Genomic DNA, 10,300 nt, shown 5'->3' with positions numbered 1-10,300 from the left:
TATCTATAGCATAACGGCAGTTATATACCCTCATTTTTCAGTACATCTTACAAACGAAGGGTGTCATTCACAAATACTTACTTTATTCACATTATTTTTGCACAGATCTTGCAGCCGTAGGACGTCTTGAGTCTGCACTGAAACACGGAGGCAGATTTCATTATACAGAGCAGCAACTTGAGTTGACAGTTGATTGGAAAGACTCATGTCCAATGGTCTACTGCATAATACAATGAAGGAGGATCTATGCAGATCTTCACCAATAGGTATGGTGTAAAGGCGTGCCCATAACCACGACAGGGGAAACATGGGAGTTTGATTATTTTAGCAAACGGACCCACATAAAAAACGGGAATGAACAGGTATTAAAAAATACACTTCCCAGCAAACATAGGGATTGTTGTTGCGCAGAGCCCCCCCCCTCCCCTTGTTTATCATAAATGTAAAATAACAACATTTTAGAAGTGAACACATCCCCCACTTTGCTTTTACACAGACAAGCGATTCTAAACCTCAGGTGACACAAAGACATTTAAATACTATTTGCAACAGTGCCACCATTACAATTCTTTGAATATAGAAATGTGTATTTTTATATATGAAAATATAGTGCCATTCACAAGAGTAAGGAGAGAATGCCATCATCGTTTGAGGTTTTTCCATCATTTGGACTAAACATCCAGCCAGGGTGTCTGTGATGGGGAGATTACCACAGTGGGACGTGGGCAAACTGCTGTCCCATTCAAGACTGTCACCAGGTGGCTAGTGCCAGACAGGCATATGCTATTCCGTTCCTTTATAAACGTACCACACAGCTCTCAAAACCCATACGTGTGCATGTGAAGAAATCTGCGCATTCATCTGCATCTCATCATCGTCATCATCATCATCTGCAAACAGGCTGCCTGCCTCCCAGCTTTGACAGCTTTCTGATGGAATGAAAATATAATTTCCCTCATAATATTCTCCATGGCCAAATATTTTGCATAAATTGGTTGAAGAGCCACTTCAATCAATTGAATCATTGGTTCAGACTTTGTAACACATGGCAGAGGGGCTTTTAATTATTGTTAGACTGATACATTCATACATTTCAGTTATGCTCCGGTTCCAAGCGCATTTGATTAATATATTATATTGGGTCTGCATTACAGTATTATTTTATCCATACATCTGTTTTAGCAGACAATCTTTTGAGTGGATAGTGCCTAGAATAAACTGTGCGCAGAGAACCCACTGCGCAGGCTGAACCAGTGAGCGGTAAAAGGAAGAGTGTAGGAGGGAAATGTTAATTGTAAGAACTGCCTGCTGTCATCGTTTGGAAGTTTAGCCATCCAATGTCAACAAATCGGAAGCAGATAAATAATACATGTCATATATTTGTATTTTATTTCGAGGGTATTTTTTCTACCATTACATATGGAGGCTTATCAAGATCAGGTGAGACAATTGCATAGCTAAGTTAGCAAAATAACTCCAGACATGTTTTGAGTTAGCTAACGTTAGTTAGTCAACCCATAGCTAGCTGGCAAGCTATCCTTCCTCGTAACTAACGTTAGCTAGCTAGCGATGCAAGTGCTTCTGTTTGCAACCGATTATCTTTGTTTGACTTTGTCATGATTGTCACGCTAGCTACTAAAACTAGCTTGCTAAAATGAATAATGGAACGTTCGATGTGTTTCCAGGAGAGTTTGTTTGCCTTTTTGAAAACAGCTGCGTTGCTACCTTGCTAAGATTGGGCACGTTTAGGACTCTTTTAGGTGGTCTTCATGCTGGTGTCTTTGCTAAGTCATTCAACCATGCTGCTTTTCTATCTAGTTGCTGGACTCTCCTTCCAAAAATAGTTACATAGGGAGCTACTACCAGCCTCCAGATAGGCTGTCACCACCTTCATATGTCTGGGAAGCCCCTGCCCCCCTTACCAAGACGGCCATGAACTTGCAGAACATTACTCCGCAGGTGTATCGGACTACGCCTGATGCTGGCAGCAAAGGTAGGCACGATGTAGACAATGAAATGCCTTTACTTCTGGGACTGTCTGCTGTTCTAGGTCCTTGGTTTAACTATTATGCATATGGTTGTAGCTTGGTTACTAACGGTAGGTGTTTTTCTCCCCGGTAGCAGTCATTGCTGCTCTCAAGACCCTCCAGGAGAAGATCCGTCGTCTGGAGCTGGAAAGGAAGCAGGCTGAGAAGAACGTCAAACAGTTCTCCCAGGCAGCCCATGGATATGAGTGCTCCATCACTCCATGCAACACCACAGAAACAGATGGCTCCAGGAAGAAAGGTACTTGACTTTGAGACTATATACTGTATATCTGCAACTCACTCTCTGTGCCTCTTGTTTTTTTGTTTTTTTTAAGGGGGTAGATAAGCTTTAATATTGCAGATAGATTGTAGCTTCCATCAATGTAATTGTTTGCATCACTTCCAATCCCCCATATATTTTCCTTTATTACTTTGTAACCCTACCACCCCTCCACTAATTGGAGTAAACTAGTGAACAACAACGCTTTGGCCTCTACTTCCAGCTTATACATATACATTTTATGGACAGTCTATTTTACAATAGTTATCTTTTGTTTGTTTTTACACCTGTCCTTCCTCAACCTCTCCCATCTATTGCTGATGTCCATCTGGTTTGATTTCTATTTGCCATATCTGTGCCTCTTGTTGCTGTGTACTCAGAATGATGCTTATGGTGATAAGGAACCATGTCTAATCTCTCACTCCTGTTTTTTTGTCTGTGTTTAGAGCGGGTCACTCCGCTTCAGTCTGCGGAAGCTCGCTGTCAGCTCCTTGAGAAGCAGCTGGACTACATGAGGAAGATGGTGGAGAATGCAGAGAAGGACAAGAACACTCTGACTGAGAAACAGGTACATGCCACTAAGGGTGTGTTCATAAACTCACTCTGGCTAACTACTCTGATTTCAGAGCACTTTCATATGAGTGTGCCAGAGTGCAGAATAACTTATGAATTTTACAAACGCGCAACACTTGTTGAGTATGGCTGGTGTCAGTCAATGTCGGCAATTTTTTAAAATTAAATTGTTGTCAGGAGCACAGTTAGACACCAACACTCTAGATAACATGAAAACAGCCTAACCAGCTCTGTTAGCTAGGGTGAGTACAATGGTCAGACTGTGTTGTCCTCTCATTTGTGTCTAGAAATAGCTAGCAAACTAACCAACTTAAGCCAGATAGCTTGGGTGCTTGACTGCCGTTGCTTGGATCAACCCTACTCCTCGGCCAGAGCGTCCAGTGGCTCTAAACGCTCCGAGAGCAGAACACTCTGAATTTATGAATGGACAATCTGACAACGCTCTGAATTTACGAACACCCAGAGCACAACTGTCCATAGATATAGCTGAATGTGAATCAGCTGGCCTCTGTTCACCAATTCCTCATTAACTAGGCAGACATGTTGCACGTTATTTTTGCTGCATCAGACTAGATTAACACGTGTCTGTTTATCCATTGGAGTTGTCCCTTCAGAAGCAGAGGCTCCAGAACTGCTCTGATGCCCACACTCCGCTAGAGAAGCTGGAGAAACTAGAGAGGGACTGTCTGAAACTGTCCAAGACACAGTCTGTGGCTGAGGTAACCAATGGTGCTTTGGTTGAATGAGGTGTAACTAACCATAGTCTGTGGTGGTAAATCAAAAGTTAATCTCTCAACTTTTCTCTGTTGTCCTCAGAGGAAAATTGAGCTGCTGGAACAGAAACTCCTGGAAGAGGAACACGAGCGGAAACTGGTGCAGGAGAAAGCAGATGAGGTTAGTTTAATAACACCTACACAAGCAGTGGTGTAGTGGAGGGTAAACAGTTTTAACTTTATTTTATTTTGCGATAGCGTTTATCCGCCTTTTGCGGAAAAATACATTGAAAGTATAGGGAACGTTACTTTTTTCATCATGACCGATGATCGGACACACAAGGTTCCACTTTTTCAAGCCCAAACATCCTTTAACAGCTGCAGAGGGAGCTGGAGACCAACCTCCGCCTGTGTCCTGCAGTCCCGGATGAGGTTAAACCAAAGAAGAAGTCCAAGAATGCCTCCAAGGTACTACCTTCAATAACCAGAACTTAATGACGTGCACTGCAATTAACTTTATTTTGTGCTACATAACAATGTCTGAACATTTCCTCTCCAGAAAACGAGTTTGGTGCGGCAAGAGGCCCCAGCACCACCATGTTTCCCCAAAAATAAACTGCCCTTCGTAGCTGGAACAGTACGTCTGCATTTTACTTTGCAAGTATTTATTGGGTTTGTTGAGAGAATTCCTCTGTGACTGAGCGCCACATCTCTCCCTATCTTTCTCTCTCTTAGTCGACAAGCCCCAGCCACTCGGTGCACGCTAACATGCAGAGTGTCCTCCACATGATGAAGCACCACCAGCCCCACCTGTGTGAGCGGGTGCGTTCCTTGCGCAGGTCTGGCTCCGCTGGGGCCAGGAGAGCCCTCCATAGGGCCCCATCCACCAACACCTCTCCCCCTGGACCGGCAGGTCCTGCTCTGGGCTCTCTGTCTGAGCTACTGCTGGCACTGCAGGACGAACTGGGACAGATGAGCTTGTGAGTACTACCATTAGCTAAGAGTGTGTGTGTGTGTTTGTGGACAATGTGTATGCAGGTTTCTGATGGATTTTGAGGGGGCTGATAGTGTGTTAACATTAATTATTAAACACACACATGACTTAGTGTGTTTTAATATTTCTGTCTGTGTAATTCAGTGAGCACCAAGAGCTGGTTTGTCAAATGGATGAGACGCGGCGTCGGGATACCAGGGAGGATCTGGAGAGGGAGCTAGAGCTGCTGGTCAAGAGGATGGAGGAGAAGGGATCTCAGATCACCAAGCTCCGCAAACACCAGCAGACTGTACGTACATAATACTGCAGAGAGGGAGTTGGGAGGAATGAGGGGATGTTCTGCATCTGCAGGAGGGGTAGGGAGGAGGATTACTGGGGAGAGATTTTTCTTTGACATGTCTAATAATACTGTATGACCTCTCCCTGTGTTTCCTCTCCCCACTCAGGTGGACAAACTTACACAGAACCCCCAGAAACCTCGTCAGCGGGCGACAAGTGAGGATGGCAGGGCTAAGGGGGGGAGTGGGGTGAGACCCTTGCCCCCCTCTCCAGTTAAGACCACCTCACGGGGGGGTAAGAGAGCTGGGGTGAGTCAGGAGGAGAACCTCCAGCTGCTCAGAGAGACCCAGAGACTCTGCACTAGCCTAAAGAAAGATGACATCACCTGGGAGACATAGTTAGGACAGCATGTATCACAGCTGGATCTGAAGGACCCCTCTGTGTACAGGTTCATCTCAAACCATACTGAATTATATACAAATGATGACCAATGGGCGATGGAGATGAAAGCCTGCATACATAGGGGTCCTTCAGGACTGGCTTCGGGAGCCACAGAAGCAAAGCATTGTGGATCCCCCATTGTGGTTTTCAGCTTCTGCATGGTCAGATGTTTTCTAAACAGATATTTATGACCAATGAATGTCTCACCTTGAAGAATAAACATTTATATCCAAGAGTTTTCTCTCTTGCGAGCTTTGAAGTGATGCGTTTGGACATATTTTATTTCAATTATATTATTGTATTTGAAGTTACTTTTTATTACTTGTATTTGTTATGTATGTTTGTTTTGTTATACACATTGTACATGCACAAAAATAGTCACGTTTTTGTCTAATAAACACTTAATATAACAGCATCAGACTTTTGTTTTACCTCAACCTTTTTTCTTATGTTCAATATTCCTGTGATTTTCATTCATCTATTAAAGCCAGATTTGCCCAGACTACTTCAGTCCAATGTTTTGTGCCCTTATGGTCACATAGTCAATATCCACTAGATGGTGATGTTTCTCCTGGATAGGAAACTAGAGGTAAGAAGAGGCCGCCATTTATATTTTTGTCATTTTAGGACCTCCAGCCCTACTGCAGTTTGTAATTTATTTCAGCTTGTTGTGAAATTATGACTTATTTCATTTAGGGACGTAGACTACAGTATTTATTTACAATACATTAATAGACAACCGACATTCCCCTATTGTTCTCCAGTATCAAACCTTGCCTAGACAAGTCTGTTATGAAACCTATTGACACTTACCATAAGGCCTACTGCGTAGGGTATGAACAGCTTGATAATAACCAATATAAGCATCATACGGCTGGCTTCCTTATCTGAAAGTCAACCCATGCTGTCTGTTCTGTTTGAGAACGCTTATGTCAACAGCAACAGACAGCTGAACAACAGCAGTACGAAGGAGCATCTATGTCTTTCTGACCACAGGAATACTGAGGTGGTGCAATACAGTTAGCTTGGGTGCCAGTCCTTCTCCATAAGGTGGAGGTTGGAAATAGCAGAAACAGACTAGCACACAGACTGACTCTGAATGTGAGACAGTCTACATTCCCAACTCCAGCCTAAGTGAGACTTGAGATGGGCTTTCAGTCTTTGTTTCCATTCACAGTGGCCTCAAAGCTCAGGGGACACCAGATATGCAATATGCAGGAGGACTTAGAACCCCCATAGAGGAAGGTCGAGTGAACCAAGTCTTTCCTCCAAAACAAGCACACACAAAACTACACTGTTAACAGTATATACAGTCATGTGAAAAAGAAAGTACACCCTTTGGAAAGTGGTATTTTATAAAACATATTTGGACACATGGATATTTGAGCTAAATTCCAAACACATTTAATAATAAAGCTAACCCAATTTAACAAATAACACACAAAAAAATGTGCTTTGAAAATGTTATGCAATTAAAATAAACAAAATGCAATTTTCTTAAGCAGAAAAAATGTGTACACCCCTAGCTTTACCATCACCTAAAATGTCTAGAATTAGAATCAGGTGCACCAAAACAGGTGAAAATGATTAGGAAGTCATTAGAGTACCTTGGGCCCAGCCTTCCATAAAGATTAGAAACTTGGTCTGGTTTGGTCTTAACCATATGGCTGTGTGGTAACATCATGCCAAGATGGAAACACCTCCAAGGCCCTTGAAGAAACATTATTGATGCCAGTGAGTCTGGGAAGGGTTACAAATCCATTTCCAAGCAATCAAAGTACATCATTCCACTGTCCGACGGATCATCTACAAATGGAGAAAAACTCCAGACCACTGGCAATCTACCTAGGACAGATCGTCCCACCAAATTCTGACAAAAGATGCTCATAGAAGTCTCTAAGAACCCCAGGATAACATTAAGGGATCTACAGACCTCTTACCATAATCAGTGTCGAAGTGCATGAGTCAACTGTCAGAAAGAGACTGCACAAACTTGGCCAACATGTGAGGTCAGGAAGAAGCCTTTGCTCTCAAAAAAGAATGTCAAGACTGACGTTTGCCAGACAACACCTGGGTAAAGACCAAAACTACTGTAACATTGTGCTCTGGACAGATGAGTCAAAGGTGGAGTTGTTTGCCCGCAATGCCAGACGCCATCTTTGGCAAAAACGAAACACTGCCTTTGAACAGAAGAACCTCATACCAACCCTAAAGCATGGAGGCGGTGGCATTATGGTTTATGGCTGTCTGATGGCCTGGCCAACTTGCCATCATTTAGTCAACCATGAATTCCATATTGTACCAGAGAATTCTTGAGGAGAATGTGAGGCCATCTGTCAAAAAGCTGAACCGAACATGAATCCTTGCAACAGGACAATGATCCAAAACACACAAAAGCAAAGCTACAACCGAATGGCTCAAAAAGAAGAAATGGAGGGTTATGGAATGGCTGAGTCAAAGCCAAGATCTCAATCCTGTCCAAATGCTGTGGGGGAACTTGAAGTGGGCCTTGCATGCAAGAAATCCCTCGAACATGACACCCTTGACGCAGTACTGTAAAGAAGAATGGGAAAAGATTTCTCAGTCGATATAAGAGACTGATAGACAGTTACAAGAAACGGCTACATTAAGTTATTTCAGTCAAAGGGGGCAACACCAGCTATTGAAGCTAGGGGGTGTACTTATTTATTCCACTATGGAATTGCATTTCTGTTGATTTTTGATGAATAAATGATTGCAAAGTATAATGTTTCATTGGTTAAATTAGGTTACCTTTATCTGTCAATAGTGTTGAAGACTACATATCCATCTGTCCAAATATTTACAAAAAAAGACAACTTTCCAGGGGGCGTACTTACTTTTTCACATGACTGTATATACACCATTGAGTTATACACACGCGCACACACACACAGTGCTCCTTCTCTCATTCTCTATCGACACGAGATAAAATGGTGGAAAAGCAGATTCACTGATGGGACGGATGATGACGATGGCAGACATTCGTTAGGAGTGATGCTAGACTGACTGGGGATTTCCATACAGTAATCACCTGCTATGTTATGGGCTGGGCTCTGGCCATAGGGGCTGGAGAAGCCAAGAGCTCTGCCTAATCCAGTGCCAGAAAATCAGCAGGGTGTGTGTCTTCATACTGTGACTACAATTTGAGCTATAAAAAACACTTTTACAGAGTCATGTCAAGTTCAGAATGATTAGTTATCCCAGGGAGAGAGCCTCATCGTAACATTTGACCATGGTTTTGTGTCATTTTCGTCATACCCAGCAAACAGACACACATGGAGGCTTTGTCTCAGTCTCAGACATTACCCATGTAATGACCTCAGTCCTCAGCCACTCCCCAGACACCAAAACACTCTGTGGTCCAACCATTAATCGACCCCAACTCTGGTCCTTAAGCTGCAGGTGTGTGTGTGGTCATATTTGTATCCCTAGGGTGGTGATCCGCTTTCCCAGGGTTCAATTGAAATTGAAACCTAAATTGTAAAAGTTAAAAAGGCAGACGTGGCCGGCCTGGTCTCTACCCCGACCTGAACTGGCTGTACAGGGCCCTGAGTCATGGGAGAAGAGTTCAGCTGCCACTCATTGTTTTTAACGTCCATTTGATTCACTTCTATATATCTGCCATCACTGGGTTCTGGTATTTTATGTGTGATTTGGAGCTCACTGCATCGCACCGCACAGAGAGCGGGTCAGAGAGAGCAGTACTGAATCCAGTGGTTTGTCTCATACTGCTTTATTAGATTATCGACTAGCACTGGGAGTAGAAATCAAGTTAGCTCAGATGAGCCCTGGCCTTTGTCTAGCTCTCCCTCCCATCTCTCTATCATTTAATCTCTCTCCCCCACCAGACTCACCCACTCCCATACATTCTCTTATTTTCTCCCCCTTTTCACTCTCTCAACTCCCTTACCCCATTTCCCTTTCCATTCTCTCACCTCCCTCTATCACTTTCTTTCTCTCCCTCCCCCTCCTGCTCTATCTCCTGACCAGTGGACAAAGCAGAGTGGTGTCAGTAGCAGCCAGAGTGGGAGGCCAGAGTAATGTCTGTATTCTGCCAGGGCCAGGCATGTTGTTGTGGGTGTGTGAAAGTCCCAAAACACAGTCACTGGACTGTTGGCACCCGTCTTTCAACCTACAGTAAGGCTTACATTTTTTTAAATATATATATATACACTGAACAAGAATATAAAAGCAAAATGCTGGAGGAGTATTTCTGTCTGTAATAAAGCCCTTTTGTGGGGAAAATCTCATTCTGATTGGGTGGGCCTGGCTCCCAGTTGGGTGGGCCTATGTCCTCCAAGGCCCACCCATGGCTGCTCCCCTGCCCAGTCATGTGAAATCCATAGATTAGGGTCTAAGGAATTTATTTCAATTGACTGATTTCCTTATATGAACTGTAACTCAGCAAAATCTTTGAAATTGTTGCATGTTGCATTTATATTTTTGTTCAGTATATATATATATATATTTTTTAATTAAGCCTTACTGTAGGTTGAAAGACGGGTGCCAACAGTCCAGTGACTGTGTTTTGGGACTTTCACTTTTATATATATATATATATATATATATATATATATATATATATATATATATATATATATATATATAATCTGTCTGTTTAAATCACTGACAATATCTACAGATAATGTGAAGCACTCCGGCTTGAATGATTTTACAAGACAAATTCCCTGTCAGTCTATAACAGGGTTCCTCAACTGGCGGCCCATTGTTGGACATAAAAGACTGTAAAAACACCAGCTCCAAGTGAATCCAATTTAGGAAATCCATTCCAAAGTATTCCCACACATAATATAGAGATAATAGACTGAGTATATTAAACATTAGGACCCCCCCCCCCCCCCCATTAGGACCCCCTTGCCCTCAGAACAGCCTCAATTCGTCGGGGCATGGACTCTACAAGGTGTCGAAAGCGTTCCACAGGGATGATGGCACATGTTGACGCCAATGCTTC

At 43.0% G+C, this 10,300-nt stretch overlaps 1 protein-coding gene across 4 annotated transcripts; it reads left to right on the top strand.

The window, feature by feature from the left end:
• The first annotated feature begins 1,258 nt into the window (after window positions 1-1,258).
• cep57l1 (centrosomal protein 57, like 1) lies at window positions 1,259-5,725 on the top strand. 4 transcript variants are annotated; one of them, XM_038962760.1, is made up of 11 exons: window positions 1,259-1,440; window positions 1,819-1,993; window positions 2,125-2,286; window positions 2,754-2,875; window positions 3,483-3,599; window positions 3,697-3,774; window positions 3,972-4,061; window positions 4,153-4,230; window positions 4,329-4,573; window positions 4,732-4,876; window positions 5,034-5,725. In XM_038962760.1, exons 1-11 carry the CDS (start codon window positions 1,420-1,422, stop codon window positions 5,262-5,264), a joined length of 1,464 nt encoding a protein of 487 aa, XP_038818688.1. In that variant the 5' UTR covers window positions 1,259-1,419; the 3' UTR covers window positions 5,265-5,725. The 4 variants fall into 4 exon arrangements, with proteins under 4 accessions (XP_038818688.1, XP_038818690.1, XP_038818687.1 ...); XM_038962762.1 differs by having other exon boundaries at window positions 2,122-2,286; window positions 3,495-3,599; XM_038962759.1 differs by having other exon boundaries at window positions 2,122-2,286.
• Window positions 5,726-10,300: the final 4,575 nt, after the last annotated feature.

This window comes from Salvelinus namaycush, chromosome 24 (assembly GCF_016432855.1).
Source record: "Salvelinus namaycush isolate Seneca chromosome 24, SaNama_1.0, whole genome shotgun sequence".
Classification (NCBI taxonomy): domain Eukaryota; kingdom Metazoa; phylum Chordata; class Actinopteri; order Salmoniformes; family Salmonidae; genus Salvelinus; species Salvelinus namaycush.
This window is presented reverse-complemented; position numbering and strand designations above follow the sequence as displayed.